The sequence below is a fragment of the Corythoichthys intestinalis genome, chromosome 4 (genome assembly GCF_030265065.1).
Source record: "Corythoichthys intestinalis isolate RoL2023-P3 chromosome 4, ASM3026506v1, whole genome shotgun sequence".
In the NCBI taxonomy this organism is placed as follows: Eukaryota; Metazoa; Chordata; class Actinopteri; order Syngnathiformes; family Syngnathidae; genus Corythoichthys; species Corythoichthys intestinalis.
The window spans coordinates 32,719,399-32,744,481 of NC_080398.1; the positions used below are offsets into that span (position 1 = coordinate 32,719,399).

The 25,083-nt window shown below is 38.8% G+C and overlaps 2 protein-coding genes across 4 annotated transcripts in view; one reads left to right on the forward strand and one right to left on the reverse strand.

Moving 5' to 3' along the window:
* Positions 1-14,467, forward strand: part of efhb (EF-hand domain family, member B) — a 27,228-nt gene extending 12,761 nt beyond the window's left edge. Inside the window, exons 13-14 of one of the 3 annotated variants that reach the window (XR_009062975.1) lie at positions 52-12,565; positions 13,032-14,467. Coding sequence is in view for 1 of the 3 variants with exons in the window: in XM_057833994.1 (XP_057689977.1) it covers positions 52-198 (147 nt within the window). In the remaining 2 variants the exon portion in view is untranslated. Of the gene's footprint in view, positions 1-51; positions 13,004-13,031 lie in introns of those variants that run through there. The other 2 variants (XR_009062976.1, XM_057833994.1) reach the window with 2 other exon arrangements.
* Positions 1,110-14,316, reverse strand: si:dkey-82o10.4 (uncharacterized protein LOC797793 homolog). Its single transcript, XM_057833996.1, has 5 exons — positions 13,851-14,316; positions 13,668-13,739; positions 9,986-10,109; positions 3,699-3,843; positions 1,110-3,236 (listed from the first exon to the last, which is right to left on the reverse strand). The coding sequence occupies exons 1-5, from the start codon at positions 14,193-14,195 to the stop codon at positions 3,152-3,154; spliced, it is 771 nt and encodes a 256-aa protein (XP_057689979.1). The 5' UTR covers positions 14,196-14,316; the 3' UTR covers positions 1,110-3,151.
* Positions 14,468-25,083: the final 10,616 nt, after the last annotated feature.

Sequence of the window (25,083 nt, forward strand, 5' to 3'; positions counted from 1 at the left end):
CCAATGAGTTAACTACCGCTACCTTGTTTTTCTTTGAATTCCCGCCGCCAGATCACAGAGATTTTCAGGAACTTGGGCACGGACATTCCCGAGAAAATATTCGATGAGGCCTGGAAGGTGGCGTCCACGCGGCACCCCAACGGCGACGTCTGCGTGGATGCTTTCCGAACGGTACTCAAGCAAATCAAAGCTTTGTAGCGACAAGAACATTGTGTTTTAGCAATTTTTTTCATATTTAGGTAATAATTGTAGCAATTAATGTCACCATGTAATCGTAAAACGTAGGATTAATCAAAGAGTGAATATGAGACGTGACGTCTAATTGTAGCAGAGACAAAACAATTGACTAACGACGTCTCAAAGCTCTTTTGACACTTTCGCTAAGCGGATTAATCGAGCGTCACGTTGGCGCGTCGCCTCATCTCGTAACTGTGAAATAGTTTTAAATAAATCAAAATATTCATTAATAGCATGTACGTTTTTTTGTATTCGTCGCTGTTTAAAGGGAGTGACGCGGCGGCTTGACAAATTGTTTAAAGGCCGCGTCCGTCGTCGCGTCAACACCGAATCGCTAATCTCATTAGCGACGACGCAGAAAAATTAATCCTCTCACGTGTGAACTGATCGACTGCGTCGACATGTTGCTTTTGTGTGCTTGATGTTTTTTCTGTTTTGTGTCTTTTTCTGTTCGCGCGGTCATTGTATAATCATGTTCAAAAAAAAAAACTTGAAGAGCTGGTAGTCATCATCAGAGCGGTTGATTAGGGCTTTTTAGCGCCTGACCTTTGTTTGCTGGGGTTTAAATTATTTTAAAAGAAGCAATGAACGTGCCACCCGCACCTTCATGACTGCCAGGGTACACAGAATTTGGACTAGATGGCGCACTTATAGAATTCTTCACAACTTTTTTTTATATTTGGAACTTGAGCTTTAGTTTGAGCACAGTTGCTAGCTAGCTAGCGCTAGATTCGGATACCTCGCAGGCCAACCTTTTCCAAAATTTTGAAGCAGGATGCTGCCTTCACATGTTCTGGGAAAGATGGTCCTTACCACTTGTTAATCAGTAATTACAAGTAAATAATAACAATAAATTTTATTTGTAGAGCGCTTTTACAGATGATCAAACACACTTAAGAGTACATCCTGTTCATGTGCTTTTGTTGTCATAGCAAAAATACATAAGAGATGGACTTCATTTTTATGTGTTGCATGGGCAAAACTGATGTAGACCTTTTAATTCATCTACTACAAGAAGAGTACAGTAAATGGTAAATTTGTACCCAAATATTATAACAAACACTTGGTTAAAAAAAATAATTGTATTAAAAAATGGTTTTATAAGTATGTACAGTACCTTATTTTGCCGATGTCAACATAATCTGCAAATGGATGACAAATCTTCCTTAAAAAGAAAAAATATATATACATATACACAAATTCTTGTTCACGCTCCGCCATCTTGAAAAAAGTCCTCACGTCTCAGAAATTGGGGTTAATAATAAAATCCTAGTTGTCCAGTAGAAAATACGACTTGAGTGGGTGTGTGGTATTTACAATAATTCCGACATCGCGTGAAGGCGTTATTACATATACTCAACCATTTTTTAAATTGAAATTTGGCAGGCTTGTTAAAAACACTCGCATGTGAAATTGTTAAATTTTGAAAATTTTGAATGCTTGTTAACACTTATGTGTATGAAATTGTTGATTTTAATTTTGATTTTACAGGATCTGTAACTGTTGTCATGGCTTTTTTTGCTTAGGAATATTATCTAAAAAGATGTTTTTCTTAATCTGAAATACATCATCTTAACTTTTTGGTCAACTTGCTTTTGTTATAATAGCAAATAAACATATTAAACAGAAGTGTAAGTATGCTCAATCAAAACTGAGCTCTATTACATAAATTTCAATAAATGTTAACCATTTTAGAAATACATTTCTATGGGAGAAGTGGATGGATAAAATTAATTTATTGCATCAAGGGGTTAGCATACATTTCACTATTTGAGATAGTAACAAAAGACCAGTGATGCTTAAAGGGAACCTCAGACTTAAAGACTTGTAGGCTCTAATAAGCCTCAATTGTTCTCTTTTACTAAAATATGTTATTGGAAACACATATAATATAGCCATTGATTTAAAAATCGATAATAGTTTTGACCTACGGAGGGCGCCATGTTTCAAGCGCCAAATGCACGCTGAGGGTGATGACGCTGCTGGGAGTATAGCGGTGCTAGCTAGCAAGCGAAGCTACTATGACGACTGGGATGATTTTGTCACATTCTGCTGCTGGTCAGATCATTTTGTTACAGAGATGTGGGATGAGTTCCCGTAGTTGTACCTGCATCCAATTCCAGCTCATTAAGCAGTATTTTAAAACCGATCCTAGGCGGCTTGCCGTGATCAAGCGAGCCGAACTTTCTTTTCAATTGCGTTTCCCTTTCAGGTTTTACCTACAGTGTGTGTGTGTGTGTGTCACATGTGGGTTGCGTTTCCTTCATAAGGAAAATCATGAGTCTGAACGTCACGCGGAAGAATAGTCCTGTGGTCTATGTGCTCGTCTGTCGCACGGGAAACGCGGGTTTGAATCCCGCCGGAGACTTTCATTCAATGCTTTTGCTGCTTGTTTTGTGAAATATCAGCAGCTCTCTCCTGCTCATCACTTTTCTGCTCGGGTTCGAATTGGAAGGGCATAAGCGACGACATGTTTATGTAGCTAATGAGTGACACTGTGGAAATACGGCAGCGCTGCCCAGTGACGTCAGCGCCCAGAGTGCATTGCGTCGTCAACAACAATGGCGATCTACTAGTTAAACTAATTTTTCAAATCTTATAAAAACAAAAACATTGAAGGGTTTAAATATCAAATTCTTATAACTCATACTAACATTTATCTTTTAAGAACACAAGTCTTTCAGTCCATGGTTCCCTTTAAAAAAGAAAGCCCAGATGGTACAGACAAAAATGACATGACAACTATTGAATTTGTGCATTTTTACTGTGCAAAACCAAAAAAAGATGTTGCAACTGTTAAAAGTTTGAAATAAATTTACAAAATAATGGGATACTATAAATAAGAGTGAATTCAAAGGGCTTTGAAGGCATTTGTACGTGGCGCGTCCACTTTTTGAAAAAGATTTAAATCCATTCAGTCATTTGCGTTCCAGTTCCAGTGCCAAACGGTGGTCACTATCCAATCTTCAGATCCTCCTTTTATGATTTCACAATGGAATCTGACAAACATATGTCACAAAAATCCAAGTTGGTCATGTGAAATGGCATTCAAGAAATTTGTCATGCTTTGATGAAAGAAAACAACACTACATTAAAGCTAATACTAATATACAGTAACGAGTGCAGTATATGTGGGGGGGAAACAAAAAAATCTAATTAAATTTGAAGTTGTTTTTGAGTGTAGGCGTGATAATTTACATAATTGATTTAATGCAGTGTGTGTAGGCAGAATCAGCTATGGAATAGAAAAAAAATACAAATAAATCCCGATGCCTGCTGTGTATGAGAGATAAGCGACAATTGTTTTATTAAAAATATATATCCTATTGCATCATTTGTAAGTCGGCGGGATTTTATACATGATTTGCAAGTGAATAAATGAATTCAATCAGGTGTGTAGTTGTTGAAAGTGGTCTAAAACGTTTCCAATGCTATTTTGCAAATGAATCAACGATGCCTACTCATAGACGGCCGTGGCAACTCTTTTTGGCGGGAAGCCGTCCGCTCCGGGGGCCACTCGGAATATTTTGACGGCTTCAGGGTCATCGGGTCCGTCCGGCGTTGTCAGATACCAAAGCCTCATGGCGATCGTGCAAAACTTTCTACCTGCAAAACAGAAACACATTCCCCATGTACAGTGTATCACAAAAGTGAGTACACCCCTCGCATTTCTGCAGATATTTAAGTCAGGGGTCGCGTTAACCGAATATTTTCCGCTGTTGACCGGTTTTTTAAAACGGTGACGGAAAAAACTAAAGTCCATCTGTCATTTTGACAGGTTGCAATTCACAACCCAGACCACAGGATGGCGAGTGAGTATATTAATTAGCTATTGTCTCTCTTGATGCATGACGTCGTTGGCCTTACTCGGAGAAATGTCAAGGCAACTGAGTGTCCAAACTAAGGCTACATTCATACTACAGGTCTTAATGCACGAATCCGATTTTTTCGTATTTTTCCGACTCGAGTGAGGCATTAATTTGAAGGTCTGAACGTGAGAAGTCGCATAGAACGGGACCATTTCAAATCCGATCTGGGTCACTTTCGTATGTGGTCTAAATCCGATCTGGGCCACATTTTTTCAGACTGTCGCGGCGGTCTGTACTGTCCAGTCCCGCAAATCGGATTTAATGCAGCAATTACGTCATCAAAAAGCGAGAGAAGGTACGGTAGCTACGGTAGCGATGCAGCTGTACGTTATTAGCGCCTAGCTTGCCTTGAACACGGCTTTTTAGGAAGGGTCGGACTTGACAACAGTCATAAAAAAAAAATTAAAATAGGTTTGAGGATAAGTCTGAGAATGATCGGTTTTCTCTCTGCTCCATATAAGCAATATTTCAACATTGCTTACACGGCCGAGAGTCGGGGCAAACTGCCCGTATGTGTGTGTGACATGCACGAACAGTGCGTGCATACTATTGATCCATATACTTTGAATATAAGCCTAAACGGGGATTACATATGCCTGTAGAAGCATCAAAACAAATGACCATACAATCACACATGCTGGCTGTCGTTCGTCATTCCAGGGATATCATGTTTTGCTTATTAAAAAGAGGACACAAATAACAGGCATAAATAATTGGCATAAGTGAGTACACCTCTTTGAAAAAACGTACATCCCTAAATGTCCAAATTGAGTAGTGCTTGTCATTTTCCCGCCAAAATGTCATGTGACTCGTTACAGGAGTGCTGTCAGCATTGCTGCAGAGATTGAATAGGTGGGGGGGTCAGCCTGTTAGTGCTCAGACCATACGCCGCACTCTACATCAAATTGGTGTGCATGGCTGTCACCCCAGGAGGAAGCCTCTTCTGAAGACGGTAGACAAGAAAGCCCGCAAACAGTTTGCTGAAGACAAGTCAACAAAGCCCATGGATTACTGGAACCATGTTCTATGGTCTGATGAGACTGGCGGGCTTTCTCATGTACCGTCTATATACACTCACCGGCCACTTTATTAGATACACCATGCTAGCAACGGGTTGGACCCCCTTTTGCCTTCAGAACTGCCTCAATTCTTCATGGCATATATTCAACAAGGTGCTGGAAGCATTCCTCAGAGAGTTTGGTCCATATTGACATGATGGCATCACACAGTTGGTGCAGATTTGTCGGCTGCACATCCATGATGCGAATCTCCCGTTCCACCACATCCCAAAGATGCTCTATTGGATTGAGATCTGGTGACTGTGGAGGCCATTTGAGTACAGTGAACTCATTGTCATGTTCAAGAAACCAGTCTGAGATGATTCCAGCTTTATGACATGGCGCATTATCCTGCTGAAAGTAGCCATCAGAAGTTAGGTACATTGTGGTCATAAAGGGATGGACATGGTCAGCAACAATACTCAGGTAGGCTGTGGCGTTCCAACGATGCTCAATTGGTACCAAGGGGCCCAAAGAGTGCCAAGAAAATATTCCCCACACCATTACACCACCACCACCAGCCTGAACCGTTGATACAAGGCAGGATGGATCCATGCTTTCATGTTGTTGACGCCAAATTCTGACCCTACCATCCGAATGTCGCAGCAGAAATCGAGACTCATCAATCAATCAATCAATCAATCAATCAATCAAATTTATTTATATAGCCCTTTACAAAAACCCGAAAGGCCCTCAAAGTGCTTTACAACAAAACATGGCTCAAGATAAATAAAAGGCAGGAAAATATTATACAATGACATTTAAAAAATAAAGTAAAACAAAGAGCGCATCACAATAAAAGTCCAGCAAGTAAAACAATAAAACCGATAAAATCGAAAAACATTAAAAAAAAGTCCTTAAGCTAATAAAACCAGGCTATCCTAATCTTTGTAAAAGGCGAGTCTAAAAAGGTGCGTTTTTAGCCGAGACTTAAAAAGACCTACATCCGTGGTGGTGCGGATTTCGGAGGGAAGGCTGTTCCACAGCCTGGGGGCAGCAACCGCAAAGGATCGGTCTCCCCACTGTTTAAGTTTTGACCTCGGAACATCTAAAAAAAAAGCTGGCCGGTCGAGCGAAGAGTTCTGCCAGAGTTACGAAAAGTTAAAATTTCCGATAGATATGATGGAGCCTGGCCATAAATAGAATTAAAAACAAACAGTAAAAGTTTGAAATCAATTCTAAAATGGACTGGAAGCCAGTGGAGTGATGATAGCACGGGGGTAATATGCTCACGTCTAGGTGTACCTGTTAAAAATCGAGCAGCAGCATTTTGAACAAGTTGCAGCCGAGAAATCGAGGACTTGGGTAGGCCAACATAAAGTGCATTGCAGTAGTCCAGCCTTGAACTTATAAAAGCGTGAATTGCTTTTTCAAGGTCATGGCGACTAAGAAAAGGCTTCACTTTGGCTAAGAGACGGAGCTGGAAAAAACTTGCTCTTACAACAGAACTAATCTGCTTTTCAAAGTTAAGCCTGCTATCGAATATCACTCCGAGATTTTTAACGTGCGTCTTAAAAATGTCAGCCGGAGCACCAGAGTTGGGCTCAAGGGCTTTCATCATGGAAGGTGTGCCAAAAGTAATAAATTCAGTTTTGCTCTCGTTAAGGTGTAAAAAGTTTTGTGCAAGCCACTGCTTCACATCAGATATGCACTCCATCAATTTAGCAAGAGCAGTTTTTTTGTTAGGTCTCAGGGGCAGATAAAGCTGCAGGTCATCAGCATAAAAATGAAAAGTGATATTATGTTTTTTTATAATTGATCCTAAAGGTAGGAGATAAAGCGCAAAAAGAACAGGCCCTAAAATAGAGCCTTGCGGTACCCCGCAAGACAGAGAAGATTGTGAGGAGGAAAATTCCCCAATCATTACCGAGAATGTTCTATGTTGTAAATACGATTTAAACCATTTTAAAGCGTTACCACGGATACCTATGAAATGTTCTAAACGAGATACAAGGACTGAATGGTCAACTGTATCGAATGCTGCTGTGAGGTCCAGTAAAACAAGGATAGCCGGGTTTCCATTATCCACAGAAAGAGCAATGTCGTTATGAACTTTTAACAATGCTGACTCAGTGCTGTGTCTGGACCTAAAACCTGATTGGAACTTGTCAAGGGTGGAATTCGTCTCTAAGAAGGTTTGCAATTGAATAAAAACAACTTTTTCTAAAACTTTGGAAAGGAAAGACAAGTGGGAGACAGGTCTAAAATTGGACAGCACAGAGGAGTCGAGATGGGGTTTTTTAAGAAGGGGTCTGACTACAGCCTGTTTGAAGGCAGCTGGGACAGAACCGGAACTGAGAGAGGTGTTTATGAGGGACAGCAGACTTGATCCAAGGCAACTAAAGACTTCCTTTAGAAGGCTAGCTGGTATTACGTCTAATGGACAGTTAGTGGGTTTCATGCCACTAACTATTTCGGTGAGAGTTGACAATGAAATATGCTCAAATTGCTCAAAGGCATTGAGCAGTTCTGAAGGACGTACGTTATCGGATGAGAAACCAGAGTTGCAGACATTTTGCCTAACTGAAGAGACCTTGTTTTGAAAGAAGTTGAGAAACTCTTCACATTTGGCAACTGACACATCAGTTAAAACAGTGGGTTGTGGGTTCAAAACAGAATCAATAGTGTTAAAAAGGAGTCTTGGATGACTGGAGCTGTTATTTATAATGGTAGATAAATAACTAGACTTGGCCTGTTTTATGGCCTCCTGGTAGGCAGCTAAGGTGTCCCTCAGCAATCCCAGAGAAACATGGAGTTTGTCCTTTTTCCACTGGCGTTCAGCACGCCTGCATTTTTGCCTGAGCAGGCGGGTATTGTCGTTAAACCATGGAGCGGCTTTGGGTTTGGAGCTTTTTTGCCGTAGAGGGGCAATGGAGTCTAAGACAGCAGTGCAAGTGGAATGGAAAATGGAGAGAAGACTGTCGGAGCAAAGAGGAGAAGGCAGCGCGGCGCCAGGATGCTGCTGTAAGTCTCCAAAAGCAGCCACAAACTCTCCTGATGTGGATGGAGTAATGCGTCGTCAGTAGCAGGCTGGAGATATTGGCTTTCCGGCAGAAAAAAGGGCAGAAAAGTCGAAAATGATGGGAAGGTGGTCCGAGATAGCAGTATCCACAATTTCTGTGATGGAGACTGAAAGCCCAAGTGAAATCACCAAATCCAGGGTGTGACCTTGCTCATGAGTTGGGGCACTCACAGACTGGGTGAGGCCAAATGAGTCCAGAAGTCCTTTAAACTCATTTGCCAGCTGATTAGCAGAGCAGCAGACATGGATATTAAAATCCCCGCAAATTAAAACCCTGCCAAAATTTGGAATAAAATCTGATAAAAACTCAGAAAACTCCGGGATAAAATCCTTGTTAGAACCAGGGGGGCGATATATTGTGGCACAAAGCAATGGGGGAGAAAGCCCGATAGAGAATAACTGCAGTTCAAAACTTGAATAATTTTGAGCAGTTATTGGCCTGCATCTAAAATTGTCCTTGAATACAACAGCCAGGCCGCCACCACGGCCAGTCGCTCGCGGGGTGTTGAAAAAACAGCAGCCGGATGGGAGGAGCTCCGAAAAGGCGCTGTATTCACCTGGTTTCAACCAGGTCTCCGTTAGAAAAAGGAAATCCAAATGATGTTCCGAAAAAAACTCATTCAAGATAAACGTCTTATTCGTAAGGGACCTTGTGTTAATCAGCGCTGAGTGAACCAGGGATCGCTCAGCCGGGGGGGTGGGGCCGCGGAGCGGGCGAAGGTTCCCCGGCACAGAGCCCCGCAGAGAGAGCCTCACCGGCCGACAACGCGGAAGTAGCGTCCCGAAGTCCCGTTGAGTCGGTTGAAGCCACCGATAACGGAACTCCAAGGAATTCCGTAGATCATATCCCTTGAAGACAGTCGGGGGTCTAGCCGGTAGATGATGGCGATCGCAGCGATAGGACGCCAGGTAGGCTTTCAGTTTGACAGCAATTCCTCCAGACCATCAGACCAGGCAACGTTTTTCCAATCTTCTATTGTCCAATTTCGATGAACTTGTGCAAATTGTAGCCTCAGTTTCCTGTTCTTAGCTGAAAGGAGTGGCACCCGGTGTGGTCTTCTGCTGCTGTAGCCCATCTGCCTCAAAGTTCGACATACTGTGCGTTCAGAGATGCTCTTCTGCCTACCTTGGTTGTAACAGGTGGTTATTTGAGTCACTGTTGCCTTTCCATCAGCTCGAACCAGTCTGGACATTCTCCTCTGACCTCTGGCATCAACAAGGCATTTCCGCCCACAGAATTGCCGCTCACTATATATTCTTCTTTTTCGGAACGTTCTCTGTAAACCCTAGAGATGGTTGTGCGTGAAAATCCCAGTAGATCAGCAGTTTCTGAAATACTCAGACCAGCCCTTCTGGCACCAACAACCATGCCACGTTCAAAGTCACTCAAATCACCTTTCTTCCCCATACTGATGCTCGGTTTGAACTGCAGGAGAGTGTCTTAAACCATGTCTACATGCCTAAATGCACTGAGTTGCCGCCATGTGATTGGCTGATTAGAAATTAAGTGTTAACGAGCAGTTGGACAGGTGTACCTAATAAAGTGGCCGGTGAGTGTATATATTAAATAAGCTGCACACAGACTACTTTTCATTGCGTCAAAGTGTCATTTTGTCAGTGTTGTCCCATGAAAAGATATACTTAAATATCAACAGAAATGCGAGGGGTGTACTCACTTATGTGATACACTGTATTCGGCTTTTAATATACCTTTGCCAAATTGAAGCAGAAATTACCACAATGTACATTTTCGAACAACACACACTTAGTCGAGCAGTTAAAAATGTTAACAAACTGACCTTGCACAAAGTCAACGGAAACCTCCTCCGGTAACACCAATATGATGTCTTCCATGGAGACTGCCAGATTTTGCCTGTGACGCTCAGACAGGGGCCGACACCGCTCTTCCATGTAGCGGATCATCTGGAAACCAAAAGAAACACAAAATACAAAGTTAACTTGTGGCATGCATCATTTTAAGAGCAATTGTAGTTCATTTAATGATAATAAATGTCATTAATGGTGTTAAGTATAAAACTAATAGACAGTTGGGTTGTGCGGCCAATGTACTGTCACCCTTGACAAAACAGAAAATAGTATAGAAACCCAATTCTGCAACAACAGGCTATTTTAGAGAAGTACAGTATGCTGTTGTGATAAATTTCAGGTTATAAAATGATAAATTGGACATTTAACATGACAACCTACATTAAAACAGGAAATATGTTTGTTTGAATGTTAAAACCAGCAAAATATGTCAATACAGTGATCCCTCTCTACTTCACGATTTAAACTTTGCGCCCTCAGTCCATTGCAGATTTTTTTTCAATAAATACATAAATAAATACAGATGAGCTGTCCCGATGCGATCACGTAGTCTCCCTCTCTCTCCTGCTGCTTTTCTTGGTCTGGCAGCGCACTGGAGTTGCTTATTAAAGTTAACGATGATTGACAGACGTTAAGGTTTGATCTTGCCAGAGATGCTGGGAAGCCGAAACATCAAAATTTTCGCACGCGTCAATCATCGTTTAGCTTGTTAAACAGTTGCTGTGGTAACTCATTGTGTGTAAGTGAGCAGCTTGAGCGGATTTTAATGGACTCACTCAATGAAGCATTTAATAAAGACAAGCATTTTTCTACTTTATTCTTGTTTATAAATAATTCAGTGGGCCAGTAACATGTTTGAAACCTTTTATAATTATTACATTTTAGGTTCTTCAAAAAACATTTATTAAAACATATATGGCGGAAAACACAGACAAGGCTGAAAAAGCAGTTTCTGCTCTTACACCCTTCTTTAAAATAAGCTGCTGTATTTTAGGCCGAAAGTTGTTGTTTGATAGAACAATTTGTCTATATTCTGCCATAGCAGTTTCATGGCGCATTAAGCCCCCAAACTATTTTTAATTTGTCCGTTTTACCCTGGAGACCCCTGTTTACAGACACCTCGCAACCGCTTTTGTGTCAACCAAGCCATAAAAAGAATTATATTTATTTGAAATGTCTATCATTTTTAGCTTAGAATCATTGATGTCTAGTATTTAGTGAAAAAAAAGACGAAAAGAAAAATAATTTACTTGCATATTTTAAACTTATTTAAACATATTTTAAGCTTTTAAACAAATTACGTCACAATTATAAAAATAGTGTCTGTAAATAGGTCACAGATATCTACCTCATAATTATCGCTAAACTTTATTTATTTTTTTGTTCCTGTCACATTTTCACCGATATTTTAGATGACAATTGATCCAAAAAAAAAAAAAAGTTTACAAGGGTAAATATTTGAAAAGAAAATCTCGATCATTTCTTGATGTCTGGGATTTCTGCATCGTGACCCTTGTTATATTACCATGTTTCACCCATCAAATCCCCCAAAAGTCAGACTGAGGCCATTCACAGCTGTGGGCTGGGGTGGTCACAGAGCGGAACTTCAAGTCATCTGAATGTTTCCGCATTTTTTTATTATTATTATACTTTGGTTTAAAAAAAAATAATAATGTGGAAAAAAAAAAAACATACATGTCTCTCTTGCCAATGCCAAATCTGAATTAATACATTGAACACACACACACGCACACACACACAAACACACACAAATAATAAGAAATAAGAAAAATTTAAAAATTGATGGACGGTACTTCGCGGTTTTTCCACTTATCGCAGCAGGTTCTGGTCCCCGTTAACCGCGAAATACGAGGGATCACTGTATATCAATTTATACGTTGAATTTTTAAAGGTATTCCGTTTCAACCTGAAACTAATCTGGTTAAAACGTGTAATTTATCCTGTTATAACATTAAACCTATTATGTTAAGACGCAAAACCTGAAAGCTGTTACATTAAAACTTAAAACGTTATCATGTTATAACGTGTTTCTGAACTTTTTTGTTTTGTTTAATGTAAGAGTGTGACAATATCTCGATACAGCGATATATCGCGATATTTTTTAACCCGATGGGTTATCGATAAGCTCCCGCCAAGAATCGATACTTTTATTTAACATATTGGCCATACAATGGAGTATGGACGCTGTAAACTGCTCAATGTTTGTTGAGCAATTCCTTGGCGGTCCACTAGGGGCGCTCGGGAGTGGCGGTGAGGGTAAAGTGCGCACAAGTTGTCTAGAGAAGAAGAGGAAGCTCCAAGCTGGTTGAAAAAATAAAAAAGCTCCGTGAGAACGGTGGAGGAAAAAATGAGAAAAATATTGCTACAAATCACACATGGGGACACACTTTAGATTTTACACCAACAAGAAAGGAAGTAAGGTGAACAAGGACTTTGCTGTATGCAAGAATTGTCTAAGAAAAATAAGTTTCACTGGGAGCTGGTGACGTAGTGGACACTGGAGTTTGTGAGCTTTGCTTTCATCACTTGAGGTAAGAAAGTTTTGCAATGTAATTGACTTTTTAATTTACATGTATTATTTTGATGACATTTGGTGTTGAATGATATAAAATAAACCAGGACCCTAAACTGGATGAAAATGAATATCGAACAAGCCCACATGAATTTACCGATTTATTTGAGAACCAATTTCCATCTAGTTTACTACACAAACTGGTATTACTGTCATTTTGATACAATAAGCTATAAAAATGGTTTGAATAGGTTCCAAGATATATAAAGTGATGTGCATGATAATTAATGTAGCCTACATATTAAAAATAGGTTATTATTGATGTAGCCTACATATTAAAAATAGGTAATTATTGAATTTTTAATTTCTATACATTCAATTCATATTTTTTTAAATTCAATACTTCCAACACAAAAAAAATCAGGATTTCAACTCAAACACTATGAAGTAGCTAATATTTTTTGTTTTATTTTGTTGTTTTTAAGGTGAGGAAGACTGACTGAGCAAGTCTGACATCTTAAATGCTGAAGCAGATAGCGGAAGTGCTCAAACCAAGCAACAAAGGTCATATACGAAGAAAAGACCCACCAATTTTATTATTGCCCCACTCCAAGCTCAACTGCTGACACCCACGGCACTTTTTATTATGTATTTTTTTTAAAGATTTAAAACTTTAAAGAAATTAAGGGTGCCATTCATCATGATCTCTCCAAGCGATATCAGTGGTCGTGGTTGGTTTCCTCTATATGTGCAGGGGCACAATTTGCAGTAGATTTATATTTTACAGCAATGTTGCACAGAAAAGGTGTCACTGTTTAATAAATGACTTAAACAGTATTTTTTCTATTTTTAAATATCTTTTTTTTTTTTTCGTTTCAACAGTTGTATCGTAGAATGTCATGTATCCAATTTCTGACCAATATATCGATATTCGCTGTATCGTGATATAATCGTTATCGTGAGCCTTGTATCGCGAATCGTATCGTATCGTGAGGTGCCCTGAGGTTCCCACTCCTAGTTTAATGCAATGCCTTTTGCGAACATACATGCACTTTTTTGGCATTCTATTTAACTTTATCTTTAGAATAGATAAAGAATGCAGCTGGCGTTTGATGACTCACCTCAACGGAAACCATGCCGATGAGTTCGAAGTATTTTCCTTGGGACATCACGCTTGAGATGTGCACAAACGCCTGGCACACAGTACGGGATTGAACATTGGGTCATAAGTTACTTTCAATTACAAAAATCGTTAAATTAACTAGAATTATGTAACCTAGTAGTGTTTTTTTTTTGCATGTTACCTGCTTTACTCCTCTTTCAAAGTCTTTCGAATTGACACCCAGGTCATAGTAGAGATCAACAAGGAACAGGTGCACGTTACACCGAATCCATGTGATCGGATCGGGGATGCCCACCACCGAGACGTCGGCCTTACGGTCGGAGTTCCCACCCTCCGGGACGTCGCCCCTGGACTGTGAGCAAAACGTTCTGAGCCTAGTGAAGTCGTGCGTCCTGTAGCCTGGCATCTGCCGGTAGAATGCCCGCGCAGGACACCGTGGCAAAGTCAGGCCGCTCCTCCGACCGCACATTCCGGCTGAGTATACCGCGAGCCCCCCGCAAGTTGCGAGGCGAGTGATCCGCAGCATCACAGCGGGGAGGAGTCAACGTTGGGCCGGGTGACCTAAGGCCACACACCGGTAAGAGGGTTGAACCCGACTGATTTGAACACCTTACACAAGTCAGGCCATTTTTTTTACCCACAATGCCTCTACGGTGCTGCATTCAGGGACGGTCGGACAAATGACATTAAAAAGTAATAGTGTACGTAGTACAGTACCGTATTGCATTTAGTCATCAGTAATAATCATAATGTGAATATGCCATAATTCCCTAAAATAATAAAAGCAATTTCATTTTAGTTTATTTTCATCTTTGATTTTTTTCTTACTTGTTAATTGTGTGATGTTTTGAACTAATTATCTGATGCCATTATTGACGCCATTGACAGCCATGTATGTCGAATCTATTTGTCCCAATGTACTTGGATTCCATTGACGCATATGTAAGTCGATGCCATTGACGATCATGGACGTCCAAATTTCCCATTCATTTTCAATGGCATTTACTTGGTTTAATGCCAATGACGGCCATAGGACGTTTCCCCCAAATGTCCCCAAATGGCCTGATATGACCTGGAGATGTCCCCAAAATGTCCCCAAATCAACAGGAAGTGACCTGTTATGACCAGGACGTGTCCCCCAAATGTCCCCAAATAGATAGGAAGTGACCTGATATTGTCCCCGAAATTTCCCCAAACCAACCTGGGAGGGGCTAAGATCTGTATCTCCACACAGCAAAGACCCAGAGTAATTTCTCCAGTAGTTGCAGTTTCTAGTTGTTTATTCGCTAATTTCATTTCTCGTTAATTTAATGAGTTGTTTTCAATAAACTATGGTTAAGTTCAAATGAAAGTAATTTATTTATCTCCCATACCCCCCCCCCCCCCAAAAAAATCTGAAAATACACTGTCACATATTCAAGTGTTAACATGACAAAAAATAATAGACAAAAAAACAACTAGTTCCTGATGGATTTTACATAAATCTATAGGCCTATATGGCGAAAAACGCAGACAAGGCTGAAAAAGAAGTTTCTGCTCTTGCACCCTTCTTTAAAATAAACTGCTGTATTTTAAGCCAAAAGAACTGTTGTGTTTTTTAGAACAATATGTCTATATGCTGCCGTAGCAGATTCATAGCGCATTAAGCCCCCGAACTATTTTTAATTTGTCCGTTTTACCCTGGAGACCCCCGTTTACAGACGTCGCGCAACCACTTTTTATTTCAACCCAGCCATAAAAAGAAGGTAAGTAATTACATTTATTATTTGAAATGTCTGTCATTTTTAGCTTAGAATCATTAATTGATGTCTAATATTTTTTTTTTGTTTGTTTTAAATAAATATTCACTCGCATATTTTAAACTTTTAAACATAATACGTCACAATGAAAAAAATGGTGTCTGTAAATAAGTCACGGATATCTACCTCATAACTATTGCTTAATTGTATTTTTTTTGTTTTTACTGTCACATTTTCCCCAATATTTTAGATGATGAATAATCGATCCAAACAAAGAAAAAAAAAAAAAAAAAAAATCTCGACCACTCCTTGATGGCTGCGATTACTGCATCGCGACCCTTGTTATATTACCATGTTTCACCCATAAAATCGCCCCAAAATCCGGCTGTGGCCATTCACAGCTGTGTCTTGACACTTGGTAATACATGCTACATGGAGTTTTTGGATCGAAAAGAGGAAAGTACGCGATAATATCAAAATCATGGCGTCTTCAATTATGCTCTCTCATGCTCTCACCTCCAGTTAGGGTTGCGCTGTTTAAAAAAAAAAAAAAATTTCAAAATGCCCTCCTGTTCAAAATTTTTCTTCCCCAGGAAATTGAGATTTTAAGCTTTCCAGTGATGTATTACACATGCATATCGGACAATTTAGAAATTTGGCCAAATTGGGGGTCTCAGGGCAGAACTTCAAGTCACCTGAGTGTTTTCCGCGATATACACAGTACAGGCCAAAAGTGAACACACCTCATTCAATGCAGAACAAATGATGGTCCCAAACCAATTGAAAAGGCATCAAATTCCACTTATCAACCTTAATAAGGCATACCTGTAAAGTGAAAACCTTTTCAGGTGTCTGCATCTTGAAGCTGATTGAGAGAGTGCCAAAAGTGTGCAAAAAAGTAAGAGCAAAGGGTGGATACTTTGAAGAAAGTAGAATATAAACCTGTTTTGAGTTATTTCACTTTTTTTTTTTATTTCCCAAGTACATAATTCCACATGTTCATTCCGATGTATCACACGTGCACATGGGACAATTTTGAAATTTGGCCAAATTGGGGGGTCTCAGAGCAGATTGAAGTCACCTGTGTGTTTTCAGAGTGTAGTCTTTCCTCAACTTGTCCAACAGAGAGCGCTATGTATCCATTTTTAATTGTCTCTTCTTCATAAAGCGTACACCAAATAGCAAGTTTTAGCGTTCTTTTTGGCCATTTTTCCCCTATTTTGCATATATTTCATATTTCACACGTGTATTTAGTGTAGACGTTGCCAGATTCTACTAGTTAAAATGGATTGGACATATTCTGACATCAATAGCCGACAATGAGATAATATACAATGTTATAATTCAGCAAGATTTATCGTATATTATAGGCTACATTTTCTATTCTTATCTTATTAGTCATTTATTATTTTCTTGGTCATATGTGCGTTTATATAAAAGATTATACTGGAAAAATAATATTTATTAAATGTGCTTACAAATATTTTCAATTTTTTTAAAGTATATAATTCTACAGTTTGTATTTTTGAATTTGACTTGATATGCTGTTTAAGTTTCTAAATGGTAAATTTAGGAAGAATTGAACAAGATCAATTCAAACACACATAAAGGCTTCCTAAAGTTATCACACTGTATCTGAAAATATTTTTTATTGTAGTCATAAACTTACAAATACTGTTTTTTCCCTTAAACTATTCTGAATCATTACAAAACAAAAACATACCTCGTTACAAACTTTAATGAGGTTATGTGAGAAAACTGCCACTGAAAGGCACTGTTGTCTACAATTTATGTGTTTGAGTGGGTGTGTGTGTGTGTGTTTGTCACTGTAAATACATAACCTAATTTCATCTATATATTGGATGTCATTGCCATATCGCCGCAAAGTGTGATCAAAAGCAGGAGGAGTGAGCGAGGGTGCCATTTGGAATTTACAAGTCTTGCAATATGACACCTAATGTGACATGAAGAATTTGTTTGAATTGAGACCAAATAAGAAATGAAACCATCTGACAGCCTTTAACGTGTTAATTAAGACCGTTGAATGGTGCAAAATAACCTAGATTAAAAAAAAAAAAAAAAAAAAGCAGATAAAACATATGTACTGAATACTTTTGTATTGTAGATGTTGAATTTGAGTAAATTAAATAATAGTAAAATAATAATGCTGACTTGTGATTGATGCTCAGTGAGATATGAATATGAAAAAGTAATTTTTAAAAAGTATTAATACATTTTGAGTGATTAGATAGTTTAATGTACATTTCCTCGAAATTATGACATTTGTGTCACGGGTGTGGATAACTTCATCAAGACGTCACTCATCTTTGAAGCTAATGAGAGAAATGAGCAAGTCACTTTAAAAAAAATTTACATTTATTTATCTGCGCATAAATTAAAAAAAAAAAAATCGGGCCCAAATTTATTATTCATCTGCGATGTGATTAATATGCAAAATTATGCAAATGAAGACGCAATTAGGCTCCGATTCTCCGGCTGAGTTTTTCCATTATAATTTAATACAAAGTAACAGAGCAATTGGTGTCACGTGTAATTACGCTTAGGCGAGCGCACGCACACTCGCCGCTCGATGGAAACTTTGGGCTACGATGGGAGAAAAAACCTCACGGAATTTCCGGAATTTCAGGCCTGTATCCTGCTGAGATGATGAGAGAAGACCACACTAGTGGGATATGCAAAATGGCGTCCATCTTGGGAGATTTAAGACATTTTAAGTGGTAGCAACTGGAAACTTTTTAGTATCCTGCAGAATCTGTTCTTGTGAGGGTCATATTTGAAATGGTCACCAGAACACAAACTCTCACAGATTTTCTTGATGTTTCCAGGATTCCGGGCCTTGTTCCAATTAGGGATTATAAGAAGAACATGTCGGATGAGGTCAGTCCTGTTCTAAAAGATTTCATCCTATGAGCACTTCATTTTAAATCATCTCAAATCCATTTAAGGAAATGTTAAGGCAATTGCTTGTTCCAACTAGTCATTCGGAACCAGAATTAATGGAGATGTGCTTACTGGAGTTTTTCCAGTCCCTCCAGTTGTAACAGCTTGCAAGGGCCATAAAACACTCAATCTTGATATAAGGGCTGCCACGATTTATCAACTATTTTGATCAATGATTAAACGTTCAGAGACATCTTTTCACAAAAAGAGACTCCAAATCAGGGGCGTTACCATGGCGGGGGCAGAAGTGGGCAGTGCCCACCCACGGACACGCTCTCCCCACCCAAAGAAAACTGGATGTAGTACTTACGGCAGTCTGGGGCACCGCGTCTGGTATCCCATTCATATAGTACTGATGTGTTCTAAGTTTTAACCTTAGCGTTGTTACCTCCTCTTTTTGTTCCTAGGGGGCGCTACACACATTTACGCATATTTTTATTTTTTGTAAAAAAATTTTTTACACTTTATCAAAGTATTGACCAGTGGCTGTTGAGTTTGGTGAGTTTTGAAGCATTCGGAGGGGGTCAAAGTAAAGCGTCGGCAGGACAAAGAATGACTGCAAGGGGGCGCTACATAGTGTATTTGGAATTTGTCTTTACACGGTATCAAAGATTGCACCTGTCTTGACCTGCCTGCCGATTTTGGTGCATTTTGAAGAATTCTAAGGGGGTCAAATTGAGCTCAAAGGGGCTGCGGAACAAAGAATAACTACTAGTATAATAATAATAATAATAATAAAACCGAAGAACCACAAAAGGTTACCTAAAAAAAACATTGTCACCTGCATGTCCATACTGTTCAGTTATGGATGTTTTGTAAGTAAAAAAAAATCAAATGGTCAAATCAACTTTTATTTGTTTAGACCAAATCACAACAACAGTTATCTCAAGGAGAAAAAATAAACATGTTTTAAGGCGCAGTAGCCCTACGCTGGATTTCGACCTACTTGAGCATTGTAGCTTATTTTTTTATTTTTTATTTTTTTTGTCCCCCCCAGGTAACACTAATGCCCACCCACACCTGGGATCCTGGTAACACCACTCTTCCATATAATTTTGTTTGAGCCTCTTAGCAGTAAATATTCTCTGACTTCAGAATAAAAGCTATTTGTAATTATTCAAAATGGGATTTTGGCAAACTTCTGCTTTCATTTTGGATAACAGTGATACAATTAAATATTTACATGGTATTCATAGTCGAACTTTTCTCAGTTTTTGGCTCCAATACACATCTACACTTCTGGCCAAAATCATTAGCACCCCTGCAATTTTGTCAGATAATCCTCAATTTCTCCCAGAAAATGATTGCAATTACAAATGGTTTGGTAGTATCTTCATTTATTTTGCTTGCAATAAAAAAAAATCCCCCCCAAAAAAAAAAAAAAACACAAAAGAGAATGAAAAAAATCATTATCATTTTACACAAAACTCTAAAAATGGGCCCGACAAAAGTATTGGCACCCTCCGCCTAATACTTGGTAACACAACCTTTAGACAAATTACCTGTGAACAACCGCCTGCGGTATCCATCAATGAGTTTTTTACAATGCTCTGTTGGAATTTAACACCATTCTTCTTTGGCCAACTGCTCCAGGTCTCTGATATTTGACGAGTGCCTTCCCCAAACTGCCATTTTCAGATCTCTCCACATCTCCGGATTCATTGCTGGCCACTTTAGAAGTCTCCAGTGCTTTCTCTCAAATCATTTTCTAATGTTTGTCTTGTTTGTCAAGTGTGTCTTGGGTCATTGTCCTGCTGGAAGACCCATGACCTCTGAGGAAGTCCCAGCTTACTCACACTGGGCCCGACATTATGCCGCAAAATTTGTTGGTAGTCTTCAGACTTCATAACGCCATGCACAAGGTCAAGCAGTCCAGTCCCAGAGGGAGAAAAGCAACCCCAAAACATCAGAGAACCTTCCCATGTTTGACTGTGGGGACCGTGTTCTTTTCTTTGAAGGCCTCATTTTTCCCCCTTGTAAACTCTATGTTGACGCCTTTTCTCAAAAGCTCTACTTTTGTCTCATCTAACCAGAGAACATTCTTCCAAAACATTTTTGGCTTTCTCAGGTAAGTTCTGGCAAACTCCAGTCTGGCTTTTTTTTGTCTCTGGGTCAGAAGTGGGGTCTTCCTGGATATCCTACCATAGAGTCCCTTTTCATTCGGGTGCTGACGGATAGTACTGGTTGACACTTGTCCCCTTGGACTGCAGGACAGCTTGAACTTGTTTAGATGTTAGTCGAGGTTCTTTATCCACCATCCGCACAATCTTTCATTGAAGTCTCTCGTCATTGCCCATCTTTCCTTACAATTTTGCTTCTCAAGTCTTCAGACAGTTTTTTTCAGAAAGTCTTCTTTCTTTTCTCCATGCTCAATGTGGTACACACAAGGACACAGGACATAGGTTGAGTCAACTTTAATCCATTTTAACTGGCTGCAAGTGTGATTTAGTTATTGCCAACACCTGTTATGTGCCACAGGTAAGTAACAGGTGCTGTTAATAACACAAATTAGGGAAGCATAACATGATTTTTCAAAGGGTGCCAATACTTTTGTCCGGCCCGTTTTTAGAGTTTTGTGTAAAACGATAATGATTTAATTATTTTTCCATTCTCTTATAGGTTATTTTCATAAAATAAATGAGCATTTGTAACTGCCAACATTTTCTGGGAATTGAGCATTATCCGACAGAATTGGGGGGGGGGGGGGGCATACTTTTGGTATGCAGTGTATAGCTAATATGTAAAGAGTATTCGAAGTAGTCAAATTTTTGACATGAAGGATTTTAAAAATGTAATTGTACATATTTATGTCACACTGCTGTTGCCATAGTTGTGCGCCCCCTGTTCTTGTGGTAGTACGATAATGAGAAACCTAAGTGCTGAGTCGTTTGCACATGTGATGTGAAGCACACTGAATAAAGAGGTGTTGTTCCACCCAAGTCTCGGACTTAAATGTACTTAGATTGAGGAAGTACATAACAGTAATGTTTTATATTGGTAAAAGAAGTTTTATGTGGGGTTTAATGGAATGTGAATAAGAGCCAATGAGATTGTTTTGTGGGTCTGAGAGTCGAGGGGAAAACCATGGGGATTTTTTGTAGGTTCAAAGGGGGAGTTAGATAACTCAACTGAGTTCAAAGTTTTGTTTTTTGGGGGGGTGAAATTCCCACAGCCCCCCCCCCCCTCCCCCAATAGAAAATAGACAGTTGGATAGAAACAAACAGTAAAGTTGTAAGTTCAAATCTTACAAAAAATATGTTTTTTGTCAGCCCTAGTTGAATTCCAATTCAAGACAATGGAGCTTTTTTGTTGGTCTTCCAGTAGATTTTTTTGTAGATCTAAAGGCGCTGACCATGGAGTAGAATAACTTCATTGAGTGCATATGTGTTTTGCCCAAAAAGTTGAAATCAGCCCAGAAACTTTTTTTGTGGGTTATAGTTGAATATCAGTGAGAGATGAGGTGGGTCTACCAGAAGAGATTTTTTTTTGTGGGTTGTTTTTGGCAGACCTTTTAACCCATTCACTCCCAGCCATTTTCACCGGAGCAAGGCCCTTCGCTCCCGGCCGTTTTACTGGATTTTACTGGATCTAAGGTGATAGTCACATGATCTGTTCGAAAAATCATTTTGACCCATTATAAAATTTTTTTTTTTTTTTGTTCATTAAATTCATTTTTGTTGTTTGTTTTATTGCTTTACAACTTTTATAGACAATATTTTCCCTGAAAAGTCTTAATTTTAAAATCATATACTGTATAGGAAAGTCAATTACATGCAATGACACTTTTCGCCCTCCGGGCGGGGGAGACCTAGCGCCCCCTGATAATCGGCTTATGCATTGTGAACATGTGACGGAAACTATTGTTTTCGTCTCGTCAGACGAAAAATGACATTTCTATCCATAGGCGGGGTTTGACTTTTGGGGCAGGGGGGGCACAACATGTTGATGACCCCAAAACGCAGTGTCAGCAATAAAATTAACTTATATATTTATAATGATAAGTTGACAATGAGCGTTTTTTGTTTCCCATCATTCCTGAGGAGAATTCTAAATCAGGCTGCTTAGGCAATACATTTCGCCAAGATCGTCATCCATTGAATTTGGTACGCCTGCCGGTGTCGTGCCAATGTAGTTACCCCAGTCAAAAATTGTATCCCCTGGGTGGAGCCATATGGAGGTAGATTTGTGTCTTTATTAATCAATCAAAAAGTTGCTTTAATAAAATAAAAGTTGCTTAAATCAAAATAAATATTTTCAACCAAAAAAAGTCACCTCAATCAAAAAAAAAATGTGTTTGCAAAAATAAATTTGAAACTAAAAAAAAAATGCATGTGACAGCTATTTTTCTTTAATTCATTTTATTTTTTATTTATTTATTTATTTATTTATTTTCGATTGAAGCAACTTTTTGATTGAAGTAATGTCGATTTGTGTTTTGGCCACATTTTGGCTAAGACATTTTTCTCTTTATTATTCAATCAAAAAATAAGTTGCTTCAAAAAAAATATAGATTTTCAAAAAGAAAAATCACTTCAATCAGAAAAAGAAAAATTTCAATCATAGAAAAAAGTTTTGGAATGCGAAAATATATTTGAGATTGAAAAATTTGCATTTGATCAATTAATTTTTCATTGAAAAAGTTTTCTTTGATTGAAGCAATCCTTTTTGTGTTTGGGCCATATTATAATTAGGACATCTGTGTCTAAATCATTCAATCTCCAAAAAAGTTGCTTCAATCAAAAAAAATATATATTTCCAATCAAAGAAAAAAAATAATTTAAAAAACATATTTTTTCTCTAATATATATATATATATATATATATATATATATATATATATATATATATATATATATATATATATATATTTTAATTAGATATTTTTCTTTATATATATATATGTATGTATATATAATATATATATGTATATATAATATAAATATATTTTAATTATTTCTTTGTTTTTTATTATATGCAAAGCAAATGACTGTCGAAGGTGCTGTAAAGATAATTTCGACCCACATAAAAATGTTTTTTTTTTCATTTCATTCCTTTTTGTTGCAGTTTTATTGCTTTACAACTTTTTGTATATATATATAGGAAAGTCAATGACATGCAATGACAGTTTTCGGCCACCAGGGGGGCCAAATGTTTCTATCGTTATGTTTTAGTCTCCCAAAACACGTTTTCAGCTCGTGTCATCTCGTCATCGTCATGAAAAACATGTTCATTGACGAAATATTTTCGTTATGATCTTTATTGACGACACCGGTCCAAATTAAGTCACTAGAAGTAAATTGAGATTTTGGATGGTTATTAATTAGTGAAAATGTGAATTGAATGGACAACGTTAGGTTAAATGGAGGAAGCTCTGAAAAATACAACCTGTTTAGTGTGAATTTGTAGGATAGTGCTGTTGGATTGTGTGGATCTGATGTCGATTACATAAAACACGTGATATGTTTTGACTGAGTCAATTAATCAATGATTAAAAATAGTTTGCGGCCTTCTTAATACTAGAAATTCCGGGCCTTGTTCCAGATGACAATTTGAACGAGAATCCACAAAACCTGGAACGCTCTAAAATTCTGGGCCTTGTTCCGGCCTAGTATTAGAAAAGAACTTTGTGGAATTTAGAGAAAGGTTCCACTGCCGGTTTCCGGTAGATTCCGTCTTGGGGGGGCCGTGGATTTGAAATTGTCACCGACGCGCACACACATGCAGCCGTGGAACAAAGACGTCCTCCCTCGTCCGTCCTCGCCGCCTCCACTCGGCTGGCTGCGCTCTGTCAAAGAACATAATCCCTCCACAAAATGGAAGCATAAAGGAAACTTGAGCCGAATCCTGTAAAGGCGCGGACACGCCGCACAATACGTCCTCCCACCCGATTTTTTTTCTTCTCCCCTTGCCTCGCCTGATGGGAAAATGCCCCGTGGCGCAGATCAAGCGTTTGGTGCCTCTTTACTTGGCCACATATTAGTGTCAATTCGCTCGCGAGCGAGTGCGGGAGTTGATTTAGGAGTTCATTGAGTGAGTCGGAGTTAGTTGGTGATTAATTTTCAGTGTGAGGGAGGGATTTTATGTTTCAATGCCATTGACGACAATCGACGTCTAATCCTTTTAGACTGGGAAGGGCTGGCAACGAATAATCGCTGTCAGCACTCCCAGTCTAAATGGATTGGACATCGATTGCTATCAATAGCAGACTGTTTAGACTTCGACTTTCAATGTGCCACATGGGAGTTTGGTGTACTCCCATTGTGGTTGTTTATATATATGTACATATATATATATATATATATTAAGGCTGTCAAAATTATTGCGTTTCGGGCGGTAATTAATTTTCTAAAAAATTAATCACGTTAAAATATTTGACGCAATTAACGCACATGCCCCGCTCAAACAGATTCAAATGACAGCACAGTGCAATGTCCAAGTGTCCATGTGCAATGTTTTTGGAGTTTTGTCGCCCTCTGCTGGCGCTTGGGTGCAACTGATTTTATGGGCTTAAGCACCCATGAGCATTGTGTAATTATTGACATCAACAATGGCGGGCTACTAGTTTATTTTTTTACTGAAAATTTTACTAATTTTATTAAAACGAAAACATTAAGAGGGGTTTCAGTATAAAATTTCTATAACTTGTACTAACATTTATCTTTTAAGAACTACACGTCTTTCTATCCATGGATCGCTTTAACGGAATGTTAATAA